Source organism: Microcaecilia unicolor, chromosome 9 (genome assembly GCF_901765095.1).
Source record: "Microcaecilia unicolor chromosome 9, aMicUni1.1, whole genome shotgun sequence".
In the NCBI taxonomy this organism is placed as follows: domain Eukaryota; kingdom Metazoa; phylum Chordata; class Amphibia; order Gymnophiona; family Siphonopidae; genus Microcaecilia; species Microcaecilia unicolor.
Genome location: NC_044039.1, coordinates 138,867,171 through 138,888,097, shown reverse-complemented (window position 1 = coordinate 138,888,097; position 20,927 = coordinate 138,867,171). Strand labels below are relative to the sequence as shown.

The 20,927-nt window shown below is 45.5% G+C and overlaps 1 protein-coding gene across 1 annotated transcript in view; it reads left to right on the top strand.

Moving 5' to 3' along the window:
• Positions 1-20,927, top strand: part of CDAN1 (codanin 1) — a 270,195-nt gene that overhangs the window by 139,833 nt on the left and 109,435 nt on the right. Inside the window, exons 16-19 of the mRNA XM_030214355.1 lie at positions 1,913-2,002; positions 2,342-2,396; positions 3,933-4,066; positions 16,926-17,029. Of these exons, the coding sequence (XP_030070215.1) occupies positions 1,913-2,002; positions 2,342-2,396; positions 3,933-4,066; positions 16,926-17,029 (383 nt within the window). The remainder of the gene's footprint in view (positions 1-1,912; positions 2,003-2,341; positions 2,397-3,932; positions 4,067-16,925; positions 17,030-20,927) is intronic.

Genomic DNA, 20,927 nt, shown 5'->3' with positions numbered 1-20,927 from the left:
TTCACTCTCATATCATGTCCTCTCGTTCTACAGCCCTCCCATCTCCGGAAAAGCTTCGTTTGCGGATTAATACCTTTCAAATATTTGAACATCTGTATCATATCACCCCTGTTTCTCCTTTCCTCCAGGGTATACATGTTCAGGTCCGCAAGTCTCTCCTCGTACGTCTTGTAATGCAAATCCCATACCATTCTCGTAGCTTTTCTTTGCACCGCTTCCATTTTTTTTTACATCCTTAGCAAGGTACGGCCTCCAGAACTGAACACAATACTCCAGGTGGGGCCTCACCAACGACTTATACAGGGGCATCAACACCTCTTTTCTTCTGCTGGTCACACCTCTCTCTATACAGCCTAGCAACCTTCTGGCTATGGCCACCGCCTTGTCACACTGTTTCGTCGCCTTCAAATCCTCAGATACTATCACCCCAAGATCCCTCTCCCCGTCCGTAACTATCAAACTCTCCCCGCCTAACACATACTTCTCCCATGGATTTCTATTCCCTAAGTGCATCACTTTGCATTTCTTCGCATTGAATTTTAATTGCCAAACCTTAGACCATTCTTCTAGTTTCCGCAGATCCTTTTTCATGTTTTCCACTCCCTCCCGGTGTCCACTCTGTTACAAATCTTAGTATCATCCGCAAAAAGGCAAACTTTACCTTTTAACCCTTCAGCAATGTCACTCACAAATATATTGAACAGAATCGGTCCCAGAACCGATCCCTGAGGCACTCCACTACTCACCTTCCCCTCCTCCGAGCAAATTCCATTCACCATCACCCTCTGGTTTCTCTCTGTCAACCAGCTCCTAATCCAGTTCACCACTTCAGGTCCTATCTCCACCTATGTGAAATGTACAAAAAATGCCTATTTATAAAGTAAAATAAAAGTAGCATTCTGCTTCAAATTTCAAATACACAAATAACTTTCATAAGCATATATATTAAAGAAAAAATCTTCTATCAGAGACGTTCTGAAAGAAGAGGACATTTCTCTGGGTAAGTGACATTATTTTGCTCTGTGCTTGGTAACGTAAAGATTGGGTTTAAAAGAGGAATTGTAGGCTATTGATAAACCCAGAATAAAAAAAAGAAGAAGCAAACTTATTAACTAGTCTCCATACCCTTTTCCCGGTAGTTTTAAAACTTGAATTTTCTGCCACAGCGTTAACAGATAGACTAGAAAGCACAGCAGGGCCTAGTTCAGTCTTGGAAAAAAAATAAATATAAAAAAGAGAGACGCAAGCAAGCAAGTGGGCCATAGTGTACATCCCTTTTCCCCATAGTTTTAAACTGAAACTTTCTCTACAGGTAGAAACTTAACAGCCATGAGTATTGAAAAGGATAGTAGCAAGGCTCAAACTTTGTCCTAAAAGAAAGTTATTTTCTGTTCTTTGTCTGCTGGAGAGGTAGTACTGCTACTGACCCGAATTAGGTGTTAATTAAGGTGTGAGAAAGTAGAATATTTGCAGAGGTTACTAAGGGCAATCTAGTTACTGGATTAGCTTCAAAGGTTTCTTTGAAGCAGTCCCCTTAGAATCCAAACTATAGAGAGTGGAAAGATCCCACTTAATTTTCTTTCTGACCAGTCACAGAATCGATGACAAGGCAGTATTTGTGTGTAGAACCCAAGCTCTTTCATTAAAACTTGGGGACCATGGGTCAATTTTAGCAGACAACAGAAAAGGTGCCGGTACTCAGTAACCCCAATTCCCCCTCAAAAAAAGCCCTGAATGTAACAGGCAATAATGCCCCTTCTGTACTTTTGCTTTCACTAATGAGTCTACAGGAAAATCGAACCTCAGAGCTAAACGCCTCCCAAGAACACATGTTCAAACAGGGGGCTACATCTTACTCAAATCATAGATCCAGACTTATCAAAATAAAGCTTAAATGTGTTCTGTATTACAGGTCCCATCTGTGCCAGAGGAGATGTTCTTCAGAAGTGAGGCTCAGCAGGAGGTATTTCTTGTGGACACTACTGGAAAAGGTCAAGGTTTGGTAAGTGTCAGATATGGGCTGCTTTACTTTTGCCAGACTGTACAGTGTTCTCTTGCTTACCTTGGCTTGGTCAGAGCATTGCGTATATCTGGGACAGGAAGTCTTGTTTAGACCATGCTTACACATTTCTTCTCTGTATTGTGTGTGTACACAAACACCTATATGCTTTTTCTTCCAGTTTATTTTTAAAAAGAAGTTTATCTTATGTTTGTATAAATTTAAGAGTCTTAGGTTCATGCATAGAGGAAATATTTTGTGATAATGTTGCCTTGCTGTATTGTGCAGATTTTGATTTTGGCTTTTTCTTTATATTTTTTTTCAATCCTCTCCTGTTCCAAGGACTGCATTCCTTTAGTGGATCAGCAGCTGCTCTACATCTGCTGCCCATATCTTGGTGAGTGTTAAGCTCTGGATTTTACTAGGAAACGAGAATTCTTTTTGTCTGAGAGAAATAAAGATTGCTCGCTTTTAAAGGCTTGATATAAAATATCTATTAGGATTTGAAGTACCCTTAAGGATTAGAAACTAATGAATTAATTTGTGGTAGTTTTACCATTTGTTCAGCACATGCCAGATGTAATCAGAGCTGTACAGAAGCACATATTGGGCATCCCCTAATCATTAGAGATTGTAGTCTAGTCATTATGGACAGCTGAAATAAAACAGAAAAACAAATAAGCTTTATTTTCAGAGAGCAAGGATATGACTGAGGAGGTTTAAAGTACATATAAGGGGCATTAAACTGATAATTTTGATGTAATACCATCAAATATGATGTTGGGGCTATAAATATATAAAGGAGAATGTTACTAATCAGCCCATTCTTTTGTGTGAATAGGCACCAAACCTCTTTTATAAAATCTGTTTGTTTATAAAAGAGGTGAACTCTTTTATACTGCTTAAAACAGTATTTACCAACCTGGTGCTGGAATACCCAGCCTGGCTTTCAGGATATCCACAATGAATATGTTTGAGAGAGATTTGCAATCACTTTGTCTATTACATTCACATCTATTTCATGCATATTCGTTATGGGTATCCTGAAAGACAAACTGGCTAGAGGATACTCCAGAACCAACATGACAGATTATGGCTCAGCATGTAGCTGCTCAGCAAATGACCTTAACCGCCTGAACCGGTACACTCATATCACCCCTCTCCTTAAGTCACTTCACTGGCTTCCGATCAGGTACCGCATACAGTTTAAGCTTCTCCTTTTAACCTACAAATGCACTCGATCTACAGCCCCTCCCTACCTCTCTACCCTCATCTCCCCTTACATTCCTACCCGTAACCTCCGTTCTCAAGACAAATCCCTCCTGTCAGTACCCTTCTCCACCACCACCAACTCCATGCTCCGCCCTTTCTGCCTCGCCTCACCCCATGTCTGGAATAAACTCCCTGAGCCCATACGCCAGGCCCCCTCCCTGCCCATCTTCAAAGCCTTGCTCAAAGCCCACCTCTTCAGTGTCGCCTTCGGCACCTAACCACCATTCTATTCAGGAAATCTGGACTGCCCCTACTTGACATTTCGCCCATTAGATTGTAAGCTCCTTGGAGCAGGGACTGTCCTTTTTTGTTAATCTGTACAGCGCTGTGTAACCCTATTAGCGCTCTAGAAATGTTAAGTAGTAGTAGTAGTAGAAAGTGAATTGAGTTACGGGCACACCTAATATTTGAGGAAAAAGAAGCTTAAATACAAAATATAAGTGGGCCAAAAATGTGTGTTTCTGTAGTTCACACAAAAACATAGTACGTTTTTTTTTTAAATTGCAGGCGTACCGGGTAAATGTACATATTCAAAATGTAACAGTTATAAATGCTTGTATGTATATCAGTAACATTCTGCTCCTGCTCATATTACAGACTGTGTTGCTTTTGCAGCTCACTTGTAACTATTTTCAATTAACATATGCTTGTCTTGTTATAGGTGAATTACGTAAATTGCTATCCTCATTTATAACTGGTAGTGGGGCCAAAAATGGAGGGTTCATAAGGAAAATAACCCCAACTGCTGCAGAGCCATTGTTACCTAGAGCTACCCTTATAGAAAAGAAACTTCAGGTACATAGAATGACTGACGTTTTATCTCTTGTCTTTTATATCTTTACCTGTTATACATTAGTGACATTTGTGTGGATGAATATAAATACCTTGGTTTCAACTATGATTTATAAAGTAGGCAGGACATAGGTATTGGAAAATGTGGTTTAGTGATGCCACACAGATTCAGGTGAGTGGAAATAATTTCATGAGGCATAGCCTACATGCTTTCCTTATGCAGTCCCCTCCTTTCTACACTCCTATGGTTATTAGGGCGGACTAACAGTTATTTGGGTTCCTGGCAAATAAGGATCATTGCCCCCCCCCCCCCCCCCCCGCTCAGATCACTAAGCTTAAAAAATAGCTACCACTACTGACCTTCAACTTGTAAGCAGCTTGTAGATCAAAGGAAAAAACACAATTGAAGTGATTGTATACAAATTCTAGAAGCCTAAAAAATAAGATGGCAGAGTTAGAGTATATAGCATTAAATGATGAGGTAGATATAATAGGCATCTCAGAGACTTGGTAGAAAGAGGACAATCAATGGGACACTGTGTTAATCGGGTACAAATTGTATCGCAATGATAGAGAGGATCAAATTGAAGGTTTTTTTTCGCTATATGTTAAAGAAGGAATTCAGTCAAATAAACATTCCACATGAAAAAGATAGCAGCATGGAATCATTATGGATAGAAATTCCATGAATGAAGGGAAGGAGTATTCTTGGAGGGCTGTACTACCATCCACTGGGACAGAACAAAAACAGACAGATGAAGAAATGTTTGCAGAGATTAGGAAAACTGGCAAATTGGGCAACGCTATAATAATGGGTGATTTCAATTGCCCCAATATTAACTGGATAAATGTTACATCAGGGAGTGCCAGGGAGATAAAATTTCTAGTTGTAATAAATGACTGCTTCTTGGAGCAACTGGTCCAGGAACCGACGAGAGGGAGCCATTTTGGATCTGGTCCTTGGTGACATGCATGGCATAGTGTGAGAGGTGGTGGCGTTGGGCCCCCTGGGAAACAGTGATCATAACATTCTCAAGTTTGAGCTACTATCTGGGATGAATCCGCAAAGGAAATCTACAGTAGTTGCATTTAATTTTCAAAAGGGCAACTATAATAAAATGAGGAAAATGGTTAAAAAGAAACTAAAAGGATATGCTGCTAAGATTAGGACACTAAATCGGCCATGGACGTAATTCAAAAATGCCATCTTGGAAGCCCAGACCAAATGCATTCCATGTATTTGCAAAGGTAGAAAGAAGAGAAAACGATAGCCAACATGGTTAAAAGGTAAAGTAAAAGAGGCTATTACAGCCAAAAGATTGCCCTTCAAAGAATAGAAAAAGGACCCACATGACGAAAAAAGAAGCAACATAAGCACTGAGAATTCAGATGCAAATCATTAATAAAGAAGGCTAAAAGAGAGTATGAAGACAAACTTGCTGCAGAGGCTAAAACTCACAGTAACAACTTTTTCAGGTACATCAGAAGCAGAAAACCTGCGAGGGAAGATCACGAAGGAGCAAAAGAGGCACTCAGGGAGTTCAAGGCCATAGCGGAGAAACTGAATTAATTCTTTGCTTCTGTTTTTATGGAAGAAGATGTAAAAGATCCACCTGCACCGTAAATTGTTTTCAAGGGTGATGATGATGAGGAACTGAGAAATCTCGGTGAACCTGGAAGATGTACTGAGCCAAACTGATAGATTAAAGACTAGTAAATCACCTGGACCGGATGCCATACATCCAAGGATACTCAAAGAACTCAAGTCTCCTGTTAGTAATATGTAACCTATCATACAAATCGTCCGTAGTACCTGAAGACTGGAGGGTGGCCAATGTGATACCAATTTTTAAAAAGGGTTCTAGGGGTAATCCGGAAAATTACAGACCAGTAAGCCTGACATCAGTGCAGGGCAAAATAGTGGAAATTATTATAAAGAATAAAATTACAGAATACATAGACAAACATGGTCTAATGAAACAGAGTCAGCATGGGTTCAGCCAAGAGAAGTCTTGCCTCACCAATTTGCTTCATTTCTTTGAAGGCGTGAATAAACGTGGATAAAGGTGAGCCGGTTGATGTATATCTAGATTTTTAGAAAGCTTTTGATAATGTTCCTCATGAGAGTTTCCTGAGGAAATTAGAGTCATGGGATAGGAGGCAAGGTTCTGGTGTGGATTGGGAATTGGTTATTGGACAGAAAACAGAGTAGGGTTAAATGGTCATTTCCTTAGCGCAGGCAGCAGATGAATCCAGTAACTGATGGGTTGTGTCTGTCTACCAGCAGGTGGAGGTAGAGATTACAAACTGAAGTGAGTGATAATGGACGATCAGCCCCTCCATCAGCCAGTATATCTCTATCTCCAGAAGGTGGTGGCTGACCTCTCACCAATTCCTGGATTCTTCTAGACTGGGGCTATTCCTGGGCCTTTTTTTGGTTTTTTTGGTCATTTGAGTCTGGGGGTGTTTGGCCACATAGAGTCATCCTTAAGGTATACCTGCCTGGGTCCCTGCCTCATCCTGTTTCCCCTTGACTGCCTGCAGGTCTTTCTGGCTGTTCCCTTCTTCACCAATTAAAAGAAAAAAAAAAAAGGGGCAGCCGATAAATAAAAAAGCTGAGTTGGGGGAGCAACAGGAACTGCACACACAGTCAGTCAGTGCTCCCAGTCAGTTTACCCTGTGGAGTGCTTTGTTTGCCTACTGGGTCTTTTGGCAGCAGGTCTGTGGTTGGGAGGCGTCTTCTTAGCCTGGGCCGTTGGTGTGTGGTAAGTGCCTTTGATTTCTTCTTCCCGCAGTGCGCCTCGGGAATGGTGGCAGAAGTGGTAAAATGGTGCTCCCGCTGTGGGAGGTGAAGATCTGCCAAGGGGCTGTGTTTGGCGGGCTGGTCAGAGCCCTTGCTAGGAGGCAGCACTTCGGCTCTGGAACTGTCCCTTTCCTTCTCCCGATGTGGCGGTTTCAGAGCCAGTCTGCAGTGTGCTGGAGGTTGCTGTTTCTCCTGCGGGTCTTCCCTCTATTCCATTGACGGCTTCTGCGGGACTCTCCGCTGGGGGGGGGGGGGGATTGGCTCTGGGGAGGCTTTCTCTCCAGTTTGTCCTTCTTTTACATCAAGCCTACATGTTAAAAAGGAATTTTCCTCAGCCCTGGCTATGTCTTCAGCTAATGTGGCCGGGTTTTTTCGTCTCCTGTCCCTCTAAGGCGAATCTCCTCTCTTTCGGAGGTGGCGTCATTGGGGCCTGGTTCCCCGTCTCCCTCCGTTGCCGTGTTCTCTGTGGAAGGGACTCCCTCCGTCCCTTCTGGGTGGATGACCTGGAGGAGGGAGAGTTGGGCCAGGAGGAACTTGACAACCCTATGGCCGTCTGTGTGTTCCATAGGGACGAGCTGCCGGTTCTTATTTCTAACGCCTTGGCAGCTTTAAATATTGCGGATCCGGAGGCGCAGGCTGCTGCCTCGGTTTATCCTAAGATAACCAGCACAAGAAAGCCTTCTAAGGCATTTTCAGAGCAAGAGGCCATCCAGGAACTTATTTTATCTCAATGGTCAGATCCTGATGGAACCTTCAAAGTGTCTAGAGCACAGGAACAGCACAAGAAATTTGATCATCAGCCTGTCAAAGTTCTATTTCTTCCTATTCTTACCATCCCACAGAAAGATAAGGAGCATTCTTAGCAGCCCCCACCCATCAGGATCCGCCCAAACTTTGCTCCAATTCCAGATGCATCGCACCCCCCTCACCTATGAGAATAAACTAAACAGGTAGAGCAAAACTGGGGAAAATAGGAACGGACAGAATTGTTTTAATACTACAGTGTCCTCTTCCAATAACCAAGATTCAGTAATACAAACAATATCGCTATTACTGTCTTTCACTAAATCAAATAAAAGCATAGCTTTATTCTAACTGAACGAGCTTTCAGTAATATACAATTCAGTTGTTTAAACTTGTTCACCTTGGGTAGATTAAGTACCACATTAATTAAACATCTCTGAGGTCCATTCATTACCTTTGGAGCAGGCAAACAACTATAACATCTATAGCCATATCTAGCAGAAATTGAATATCAAGCATCTTACCCTCGCCCACTGTCTCCAAGCAATCAGTCCGCCCAAAGTCTGCACAAACAAGCTCTCCTTTGTTACACTCCTTTGTCGTTGCAACGAGAAATCACTTGTCTTACCAGCGTTCAACACCTCCGGTGCCGGTTTCAGGCTAGTAATAGCTCCCATCACCCTAGTAGCTGAATACATTGTCCCGTTTGCTATTTTTTTCCTAATGTCATGTTTTTCCATCCTTTTGTCTGCTACAACTATTTATGTTTCCCTCCCTCTCTTTGTCATGATTATTTAAAGATTTTGCAATGTCATGACCTCCAGTCCCCTGTCGCTGGGGGGGTGGTTTGGGGGCCTGCCAGTTTGCAAATGCATGTTTTTCTATCTATAACATGCCTATAATAGTCTTTGTTTGCTATTGTACTTTTCCTGTACACTGCTCTGATATCCTCTTGAAGGGTGGTATAGCAAGTAGCCAATAAACATAGACATAAAGGTACAGGTATATGAATGAATGAACGGGCAGAGCAGCAACAGTGGCTGAGACTGCTGCCCCTCCGCTGGTTCCTACCTCCAACACCTGACACAGCTCTCGGGGTTGTGGAGCCTCTGTGCCCTGGGCAGCGCTTCTGGTCATCAGACTGTGAGTAGACTGCCTACTGTGCCTCAAGATACTGATGGGCAGATGATCAAAAGCCCCACGCTGTTCCAAACAGCGCTCTAAAAATAGCACTGGAACAGCGCGGGGCTTTACCGCACCAATGATCAGAGATAATGCATGCAAATTTAAGCAGCGCAATTATCTTTGATCACGGGGGAGAAGTGCGGGAGGATTGTGCTGAGCGCATGTTTGACAGGTCTGGGCTGTCAAAATCCCAAACTTGTCAAACACAGGGGCTGGAGGTCCTTGGGACCACCAGGCCCTGACTACCCCTGCCCCGAGCATGCCCCCGAAAATGGTCCCTGCCTGGTGGTCAAGTGGCCTCCGCTGCCCCCCCCCCAGTGACAGGGGGGCTTGCGGTCCGCTGGACCGCCGCCCCCCCCAACCCAACCCCCAACATTGGCAAGGGTCCGCTCTGCCATTCGATCCGACGGCCACCCTCCCTCTCTACATGCCCCCCCTACCTTGGTTGGAGGAGGGATGCAGCCTGCCTCCCTCCTCTTCCTTCGACGTCGCAAAATGACGGCACCCAGCCCATCCTGAGAAAACTCCCTTATATGGTGTGTAGCCCCGCCCAGCGCATTCCAGGATGCACTGGGCAGGGCTGGGCACCGCCATTTTGCAGCGTTGAAAGAAGAGGAGGGAGGCAGGCTGTGTCCCTCCTCCAACCAAGGTAGGGGGGCGGGCTGAGGTGGAGGGTGGGCGTCGGATCGGATGGCAGAGTGGACCCTTGCCAATGCTGGGGGTTGGGTTGGGGGGGGCGGCGGTCCAGCGAACCGCCAGCCCTCCTGTCCCTGGGGGGGGGGGGCGGCGGCCACGGCCACTGGACCACCAGGCAGGGACCATTTTCGGGGGGTTTGGGGGGCTGGAGACCCACCGGATCTCCAGCCCTCCCTGAACCTGGGGGGGGTGGGATCGTCGGGAGGAACCGGAGGTCCGCCGGACCTCCAGTCCCCTGTCGCTGGGGGGGTGGTTTGCATCGTTGGGGGGAATGGGGGCCTGCCAGTATGCAAATGCATGCTGGACCGGGCTCACCATTCCTCCCCAATGATCTGCAAACCCTAACGTCAGCTCAGAGCTGGCGTAGGGTTTGCCGTGGCCAGCGACCCAATATTTGGCAAGCTGGTCGCTGATCATTGGGGATGAATGCGTTAAGCACTGATTAGCATGCATTAGCATGCTACTTGCGCTAAGAGCCCTCGAGGGTATTGTTTCACGTGCTTGAGGGCTCTGATCATGGGGCGGCAGCAAACGCCGGCGCTAGTATGGCGTTAACAGCCTCTAGCGCCGGCGTTTGCTTTTGATCATGAGAGTATGAGACTTTACAGTTGACAAGGCCTTAAGGGCCTGACAAGACCAAGGTAGAGACTGGGTGACTGCTAGGGGAGCTGAAGATACTTTAGGCATGCCTTTGTAGGAGCCTTCTGCACTGCATCTGATCAAACCGGGGACGCTGGGCTTGTGAGGAGAGCAGATTTGTGTAGGTTGGTCAAACTGAAAAGGATAAATTGATCTTGTGGCTTTAATTGAATCAGCCTGGACATAATCTGGCCTGCACACAAACGAGCTTTTAGCTAAAGAAGCAAGACTGTTGAAATGTACATGATTCAGTGAAAGATTCTATGAAGTCTAAAACCAGTGTTCAAGCGCCATCATTCCCCGCTTAACACATTCCAAAGAGCAATCAAGTTAAGTACCCTACCATTGTCTTCTAAGTAACTTCCTTGATCAAGAGCAACCTCTCCCTCTGGGAAAAAACTGCCAGCAACCAAAGATAGCCAGCTGCATACGTGACACTTCCCTGTTAACCTTGAAAGTGCTCTGTAGTTCCCCCCCCCCCCCCTCCCTCTGCCTCCCCTCTGTCCAGAACACCAGATTCCACACCAAAGAACAAAGTCCTAAGGAGGGTGAGAAACATTAATTGCTATGAGACAGATTAAAAGAGGACCCTGATTCGAAGTTACTCTCCCCCCTCCCATCTCCCCTGCTCACTAACTTATCATTAAGTAGAGAGGTGTGGTAGCCGTGTTAGTCCACTCTTAAGGTTATCAATAGAAATCAAACAAAATAAAACATGGAAAAGAAAATAAGATGATACCTTTTTTTATTGGACATAACTTATTTCTTGATTAGCTTTCGAAGGTTGCCCTTCTTTGTCAGATCGGAAATAAGTAAATGTGGTAGCAGATAGTATATATAAGTGAAACATCCAAGCATTACTTTGACAGTCTGATAGGGTGGGGGTGGTAGGAGGTATGCATGGGGACATCAAAGCATTTCATTGATATTCTAACAGGATGGGTGTGGGTAGGTGAGAGGAGGGTGATAAACAGAGAAATACAATTTTATGGTTTATAATGGGCTAGAAAATCCAGATCCTTGTTAAGTCCTGTCTGTTTGGTGTCAAAATATTCAATCATTCTGACTTCAAAGGTCTTACATTCCTGTATTGTTTTAAAGTTACCTTTCAGGATTCTAACTATGAAATCACTGGTGCAGTGTCCTGGTCTTGTAAAATGCTGGCCCACCGGGGTTGGAACCTGACTGGCACCGGCTATCTTCATGTGATGTCTGTGCAGATTGAATCTTGTCTTAAGTATCTGGCCTGTTTCTCCAATATAGCATCCTTCATTACATTTTTTACACTGAATGATATATACCACATTGGAAGATGAGCATGTGAAAGATTCCTTTATGTTGAATATTTTTCCTTTGTGAATGACTGTGGGGTCCTGTGAAATGTTTTGGCATAGCTTGCAGCTGGATATATTACAGGGAAATGTGCCCTTCTTTTCCTTTTCAGTCTGTGTTGGGAGTTTACTTCTGATTAGCTTGTGTTTTAAGTTGGGTGGCTGTCGGAAGGCAAGCACTGGTGCGGATGGGAATATCTCTTTCAGTAATTCATTTTCCTGGAATAGAGGCTGTAGGTCTCTTATGATTTTCCTCAGTTTCTCCAGCTCTGGGTTGTATGTCACTACAAGTGGGATTCTGTCTGTGGCTTTTTTTTCTTTGTACTGTAGCAGATTTTCCCTGGGTGTTTTGAGGGAGGAGGCAATGTTCTTGGAGATTATTTTGGGGTTGTAGCCTTTCTGTTTGAAGGATGCAGTTAGGGTTTCAAGGTGTCTGTCTCTATCCCCTGGGTCCGAGCAGATATGGTGGTATCTTGTGGCTTGGCTGTAAATAATGGATCTTTTTGTATGTGAAGGATGGAAGCTGGAGTTGTGGAGGTAGCTGCATCTGTCTGTGAGTTTCTTGTATATAGATGTTTGTATACAGCCATCACTGATTGAGACTGTGGTGTCCAAAAAATTGACCACACTGGACCATCAATACTCACCAGAAACTATTACAAAATTAATCAAATTTATTTTAACTCACAACTACTTCCGCTTTAACAATGATATCTATCTACAAATAATGGGCACTGCGATGGGCACCAGGACAGCACCCCAATATGCCAACCTTTTTATGGCTGAGCTGGAAGAGACATTTCTGAATACATGCCAGACCAAACCTCTAAAATACTACCGGTACATCGATGACATTTTTATGATTTGGACGGAAGGGGAAGAAACTCCAAAACAATTTTACTATTCCTTCAGTACATACCATCCTACAATCAGATTCAAAATTGACTACTCCCCAGAAAAAGTCAATTACTTGCACTCCCGACGTCGATGCTTGCTCCGGTGCTGACATCGACATAGCCGAACTCGGTACCCTTGTCGGCGTCGATGTACCGGGCAAAGCTCCAAACAGACTGTCCCGCTGAGCTTGTCTCGCCGCTTGTGTCCTCTTCTTTAGACTGAGACACAATTTACAGGCAGCTAGGCGATGTTCGGACCCAAGGCACTGAAGACACCATGCGTGTGGATCAGAACCCGAAATTGCCCGGTTGCACCAACGGCACTTCTTGAAGCCGCTGGGAATCCTCGATGTCATGGACGGAAAAATAGTGTTGGCGAAGTCAAAGTTGGCGATGGTGTAAAAAATGAAGAAACAAAAAAAAAAAGGGAGAAAACCCCGAACGGACTTCCTAAGATAGCTGCAACGGTGGCGAAATGAAACTTAGCCGGCGTAACACAAAGTGTAAGGAACTTCCTTTTTTTTTTTTTTTTAAAGCAGCTCAACGGAGCTAAAGAAGAGAAAAGAGAGAAGAAAAAACGCGACAAAAGACCGAAGGCTTCTCAGGACGCGCTGAGAGGGACCAAAACACAGTCTCTCTGAACCGCAGACAAAAAGAAACTGATGGCCCTGCATGCGTGCGCCCGCGCGTGCCCGAAGGCTCTAGCAATCTTTTGTTGCTAGTAAGATTTCCGGACCTCAGGGCTGCCGTGGGTGTCACCCATCAGTGAGAACAAGCAGCCTGCTTGTCCTTGGAGAACAGATACTAAATAGACAGAAATACCCTGGACCGACCACTACAAAATAAACTTATCCTTACATTGGTGGAAGAAGGGCTCACAACGAACACAAGAATACACATCCTACAGTACAAGAGGTCAAGTAGACACTAAAACATTCTGGCAACTGATATACAATAATGAATGGGACAGCACAGACTCCATATACTACCTCACAGAATGGGATAAAAGATGCAAAAGCATACTAGATGAAATTGCACCCTTACGAACAAGAACCTCACGCAAGCATAACTCAACACCATGGTTCAATGATGAACTGAAAAAGCTAAAAACACAAACCAGGAAACTCGAACAAGCATGGAGTAAAACTTCCTTAATGAGTTGGAGAATACCCGGCAGACCAGACTTGGTTAAACTTCGCCCTCCTTACCGTTGAAACAGTTACCCAGGCGATTAGTAGGTTTTCCAACACTCATTGTAAACTAGATACCTGTCCCAGCTACTTAATGAAATCCGCCCCTGACTGCTTCATTGCAGACCTCATATCCCACCTAAATTACATGTTTCAACAAGGCCTCTTCCCTAAGGAAAATGGCAACATCCTACTTACCCCAATACCAAAAGATACCAAGAAAAAAATGAAATCACTAACTACCGTCCAGTAGCATCTATCCCGTTGGTGGTCAAACTGATGGAAAGCATGGTAACCAAACAACTTACAGATTATATAAACAAATTCTCAGTATTACACGAATCACAGTCAGATTTTCGCCCCCTCCACAGCACTGAAACAGTATTACTCACTCTTCTAGCCAGATTCAAGCTGGAAATAGCAAAAGGCAAAAACATCTTTCTCCTCCAATTCGACATGTTTAGTGCATTCGACATGGTAAACCATAATATATTAATAAGATTACTAGACAAGTTTGGGATTGGTGGAAATATACTTAACTGGATCAAGGGCTTCCTAACCAACAGAACATGCCAAGTAAAATCAAATTCAAACATATCATCACTGTGGAAAGCAGACTGTGGAGTACCACAAGGATCACTGCTATCACCGATCCTATTCAACTTAATGATGACCCCACTTTCCAAGTCCTTATCCAACCAAGGCCTTAACCCTTTCATATATGCAGACGATGTCACAATATACATTCCTTACAAAACCAAACTGACAGAAATCACCAACTAAATCAATCTCAGCCTGAGCATCATGGACTCATGGGCAAATGCATTTCAACTAAAACTCAATAAAGAAAAAACTCATTGTCTCATCCTCTCATCCCAATACAGCGCGTACAACCCCACAAGAATCAACACCCCAGATCACACCCTTCCTGTCTCAGACAGCCTGAAAATCCTTGGCGTTATAGTGGACCATAACCATGCCAAGCGGCATCCACAACAAAGAAAATGTTCCATTCAATGTGGAAACTCTAATGCGTGAAACAATTCTTCCCGAGGGAAACATTTTGCAATCTGATACAATCAATGGTATTAAGCCACGTAGACTACTGCAATGGAATTTATGCGGGATACAAAGAACAAACCTTAAAGAAACTTCAGACCGCTCAAAACACGGCAGCTAGGCTTATATTTGGTAAAACGCGATTTGAAAGTGCAAAACCCCTCCGTGAAAAACTACACTGGCTCCCAATCAAAGAACGCATCGCCTTCAAAATCTGCACCCTGGTTCACAAAATCTACGGCGAAGCCACGAGATATCTGACAGACTTGATCGACTTACCAATTAGAAGCATATTCGAATCAATAGGAACCCAAACTGCAAAGGACTTAAATACAAATCAACTTACGCATCCAGTTTTTCCTACATAAGCACACAACTGTGGAACGCATTACCAAAAACCTTGAAAACGACGTACGACCACCTAAACTTCTGGAAATCACTCAAAACTAACCTGTTTAAAAAGGCATACCCTACCGATCCAACTTAAATGCGTGATCTCTGCAACACAACCAGACTAAAGCATGTAATGGACATAACACAACTCTTCCGTTCTACGATTCCCTAATGTGGCTGTGCCACATGGAACTTTATCGTACCACAACATCACTTTGTATTTGTTAATACCGGAGTCTGCAAACGCCTCTCCGGTACTATGTAAGCCACATTGAGCCTACAAATAGGTGAGAAAATGTGGGATACAAATGTAACAAATAAATAAAATAAATATATGTATAGTATCTTGAAGGGCACTGCCGTGTCAATCTTATATATACTCTGTCAAAGGACGGTAGTGTATAATTTAAGTTAAACCGAATGTTCTTCCTTATTTTATTATTCTATCATTTACGATACTAATAGGTGACTAGCTTCAGGGAAAATTAATAATCACAGCTTATCCTAGCAGGTATACAAGTAGTACATCTGTCCTTCTTGTAAGTAATTGCCATGTTCATAGTAAGTACTTAAAGTATCATCTTAAAATGAAGAACATTAACCATAATTTGATATAATGTTTGGTATTGCATGTTTCTAGTTATCCAGAAGAGAATTCACAAGGCTGGTATAACTGTAAGATCAGCATATATGTGCAAAATACCCACAAGCCATATCAAGTGGCTACATATACATATCTAATATAATAATTTGCACTTCCAACGTTCCAGTGTCTCTGGCTGTGTTCGTAACCACCAGCTGACGTCACCAGAGACATTGGAACGTTGGAAAAACCATTTCCTAACCTCCTCCCCAGTTCCAGGGTTCCCCTGTCCGTCCCTCCCTTCCTCCCTTCCACTTCCAGGCCCCCTGCTTCCGAATTTAAAAAGTCATGTTGGAGTTACCAAGTCCGAGTTATGTCGTCCGCCAGTAGCGCTAAAAGCTGTGCAGCCTCGGCCCTTCACTCGCTGTCTGTCTCTCAACTCTGGTCGGACCCTCATTTCCTGTTTTCGCAAGGGCGGGACCAGAGCTGAGAGACAGACAGCGAGAGAAGGGCCGAGGCTGCACGGCTTTTAGCACTACTGGCGGACGATGTAACCCCAACTTGGTAACTCCAACATGACTTTTTAAATTTGGAGGCAGGGGGCCTGGAAGTGGAAGAGAGGAAGGGAGGGACGGACGGGGGACCCTGGAACTGGGAGGGAGGGACGACCCTGGAACTCAGAAGGATGGAGGGAGGGACCCTGAAACTCCCTGGGGAGGGGGGCCCTGAAACTCGGAGGGAGAGAGGGGGTCCTGAAACTCGGAGGGAGAGAGGGGGGGACCCTGAAAATTGGAGGGAGGGACGGAACAACCTTGGAACTCGGGGAGGGGGACGACAACCATGGAATTCGGAGGAAGGGAGGAGGGACACTGGGAGGGAGGGGAGGGGACGACCCTGGAACTCAGAGGGATGGAGGGGACGACGACCCTGGAACTCGGAGGGAGGGAGGGAGGGGGGGAATGACCATGGAATAGGGAGGGGGGAGTACCATGGAATTGGGAGGGAGGGAGGAGAGCCCCTGGAACTGGGCCCCAGCCACAACCACACACTCATTCTCACACACACACTCGCACCCAGTCTCACTCTCTCTCTGACACACTCGCACATTCACTCTCTCTCTCTCACACAGTCACTCACACACACACTCTGTCAAACATACACACTCCGAGGAAAACCTTGCTAGTGCCCGTTTCATTTGTGTCAGAAATGGGCCTTTTTTACTAGTTTTCTCAATATTTGGCAAAGAAATAATAAAAATTAAACCTCCTTATAGTGATGTAAGGAGTTGTAAAAAGTTGACATTTCATACAACATAAATGGATTTGTTCACTCTTTTTGAATAGGCAGAGTTGGAACAAGCTTTCTTTCATAACCAGCCACCATCCCTAAGGAGAACAGTGGAGTTTGTGGCAGAGAGAGTGGGTTCCAATTGTGTTAAGCATATCAGGTAAGTATCCTGAGAGATTGTAATCCAGGGGTTGTGTGTGTAGTAGTGGTAGAAATCTCCGCTCTAGTGATCTAATTGATTTCTCCTTCACATCCCATCACTTTCCAAAACCTTTCTTTGTCTTGTAACTTTTTCCTTGAACATTTTGACTCTGATATTCAAAAAAAAGTTGAGCTTCTAAATTAAGAGATCTAAATTTCTGGCTTAGGAGCCCAAGTTTTCAACTAGTAACATAACTGTTAGGCTCCTCAGTGTAGATGAATTCTTAAATTTCCATAGCGTCCCACAGATCAATCCAGGAACTTGTGGGTTATATCCACCTACCAGCAGGTGGACAGAGAGAGAATGGCAGAACTCTGCCATATAGTACCCTGTACGCTCATCTGGCGAGGCTTCTCTTCAAGGGATGTCTTTTTGGAGAGGACCTGGCCAAGATTGTGAAGGATCTTGGGGATTCTAAGGGCCAACAGCTCCCAGAGGACAAAGTGAAGCCTTCCTCTCGTTCCTCCCAGTCACGGGCCAGGTTTCAGAAATAGGCCCTGTATATCTGGCTCGTTCTCAAGGCACTGCTTTCAGCAGCACCATCTGCCCTTTCAAGGGGACAGGCATTCCACAGCGTCTTCTGCTCCCTGTACTGTTACCACCGCCTGTGCCTCACAATGATGATGTCGTGGTCCATTCCTCCAGGATCATCGTTGGAGGGTGTTTGTGTTTCTTTTTGGAGGAGTGGGCCAAGATCACATCAGACCAGTGAGTCTTGGACATAGTGCAGGACCATTATCACTTGGAATTGGTGCGGGAGCTCCTGGAGTTGTTTTTGGAGTCTTCATGCAAGTCACCTTCAAGATTCAGACGGTCCGCTCTACTGTGTGTGAGCTGCTCCATCTGAGAGCTGTACAGGTGGCCCCTCTGGAGGAGGCCAATCATGACCTCTACTCCATTTACTTCATTCTGGAAAAGGATGACACTTTTTGTCCCGTATTGGATCTCAAGAGGGTCAGCCGGGTGCTTCATGTCTGTCATTTCCACATGGAGACCTTGTGGTCGGTGATTGCATCTATCCAACAGCTATCCTAACTTCCCTGGATCTCATGAAGACATACCTGCACATTCTGATCCAGAAGCTTCATTGGCGTTTCCTGTGTTTCGCGGGTCATGCGCTTCGACCTCTCAACTGCACCATGAACCTTTTTCAAGGTAATAGTAGTGGTGGCTGCTTTTCTCAGAAAGGAGGACGTCCAGGTTCACCCCTACCTGGATGACTGGCTTATCTGTGCCTCCTCCTGGGAGGACAATGTTCAGGCTACGGCTGAGGTCGTCTGTCTACTTTTCTCATTAGGTTGGGTGATAAACCTGGACAAGAGTCTGATGACCCCTTCTCAGTCCCTTGCATACCTCGGTGTGGTCTTCGACATCTGGGTGGGGAAAGTCTTTTTTTCTGTAAGGGTGACAACTGAAACTGTGCTCGCAGGTTTCCAGTCTCCTGATCATCCTGGCCCCTCGGGCCTGGGATTGTGTGCAAGTGTTGGTCTCCATGGTGGCGACCTTGAAGGCTCTGCCATTAACTTGAGTGCACATGAGGCCTCTGCAGCAGTCCCTGTTGATCCGCTGGTCGCCTTTGAAGGGCAACTATTTGCTTTGACTTCCTTGTACAGTGAGGGCCAGATTCAGCATGAGATGGTGCGTTCATCTCAGCAGCCTGCGTACGTCTAGTAGCGCTATAGAAATAAGTAGTAGTAGTAGAGGGGTGCCTCCCTCGCTGCCCCAGATTTAGTAGTGGTGATGACAGATGCCAGCCTTTTGGACTGGGGAGCTCATTGCCTGGGGAGGACAGTGCAAGGGTGGTGTTCGCCGGTAGAGACGTCCTGGTCCATAAATCGCTTGGTTGTGAGTACTGTGTAAGGCATTGCTGGCCTTCCTGGATCTGGTGAGGTGCAAGCCTGTCCGGGTCCTGTCCAACAATGTCACTGCAGTGGCATACATCAACAGATAGGGCGGCATGAAACGTGCACCCTTGGCCATGGAGGCGATGCTACTCTGTGGATGGGCAGAGACATACTTGGATCTTCTGTCTGTGGCCCACATTGTGGGTGCGCTGAACGTGCAGGCGGACATCCTAAGCCATTATTTGTTGGACCTAGGGGAGTGGGAACTTTCTCCAGAGGCATTTCGGCTGATCACGGATCTATGGGGATGGCCGAATATGGATCTCATGGCAACGTGTGTTGATGTCAAGGTCTCCCTGTTTGTCTGCAAGTGCAGAGAATGGGGGCAGAAGACCTGGCTGCTCTTCTCCAGCCATGGCCAGTGGAGGTCCTCTTGTATGTGTTTCTTCTGTGGCTGATGATCGTCTGCCTTCTGGGCCGCATTGCTCGGCACACCAGTATCATGGTGCTGGTGGCACCAGACTGGCCTCATCAGCCAGTCAGCCATGGTATGCAGACCTGATTTGGCTGTTGGCTGAGCATCCTCATTATCCTAGTGTAGGGTCCTATCCTCATGAAGGATCCCTCTCCCTTTGGTCTTACGGCTTGTCTCTTGAAAGAGCGTGCTTGAGACGGATGGGATACCTGGAGGCAGTGATTGCCACTTTGCTGCAGGTGAGGAAGAAGGATAATTCTGCGGCTTATGCCTGGGTTTGGAAGACCTTTGAGTCCTAGTGTACGTCCAGGGTGCTTGGTTTGCAATTTGGCCTCGGTAGCTGTCCTCCTTGCCTTCCTTCAGGAGAGCCTGGAGAAGGGGGGATTCGCTTTGAATTCCCTGAATGTCCAGTGTTCTGCCTTGGCCCGCTTTTGCGGGCAGATACAAGGGGGTGTGTATCAGGACCCTAAGGAAGGGGCCTAGGAAAACCCTATGTCTACCACTCCCAAGAGCCCATTACACTCCCCCTTTTTGAAGGATTTACTAATATTTATACTACACCAAAAATTGCACTCCAGAGGCACCAAGCTGTGTTCTCTCTTCTTTATTCAGCAGAAGAAACAGCAAGCCAAACAGTGTAAAAGCAATAAAAGAATTCTAGATAGATAAGCTAAAGAGAAAAGGTTATGGTGAGGGAGAAGGAATGAGCTGATTCCTCAGCTTATCACATTTACCCTCTCAATGCTGGCAACTGTCTGCATTATATATATATATATATACTAGTAAAAAAGGCCCATTTCTGACACAAATGAAACGGGTGCTAGCAAGGTTTTCCTCGGAGAGTGTATGTGAGAGTGATTGTGTGAGAGACAGAGTGAAAGTGTGTGAGAGAGAGAGAGTGAGTCTGGGTGTGAGTGTGTGTGTGAGAATGAGAGTGTGTGCAAGTGCGTATGTGAGACACAGTGTGAGAGAGAGTGTGTGTGTGTGCGAGAGAGAGAGTGTGTGTGAGACACAGATTCTCTGTGAGAGTGAGTGTATGAGACCAAGCGAGTGTGTGAGTGACTGTGACACATAGAAAGTGAATGTGATACAGTGTGAGACAGAGTGTGTGAGAGTGAGAGTCAGAAAGACATTGTATGTGAGAGAGAGAGTGTGTGTGTGACAGAGATACCTCCCTTCCTGTGTCTCTCTGGTGTCAGGCCCCCCCCCCCCCTGTCTCTGGTGTCTGAGATTGCCGCCACTGCACCCAAGCAATTGGTGTGCTGGGGGAGGGGGGATGTGTTGGGGGGGGGGGGTTCAGGTTGGAAGAAGAGGGGTGCGGGGGGGTTCAGGAAGCGCTACCAGATGCGAGTGAGAGAGTGAGTGTGTGTGTGTGTATGGGGGGGGGGGGTTCAGGAAGCGATGCCAGATGACAGAGTGCGTGAGTGTGTGTGGGGGGGGAGGGCAGGGGGTTCAGGAAGCGCTGGCAGATGAGAGAGAGAGTGAGTATGTGTGTATGGGGTTTCAGGAAGCTGTGCGAGATGAGAGAGAATGAGAG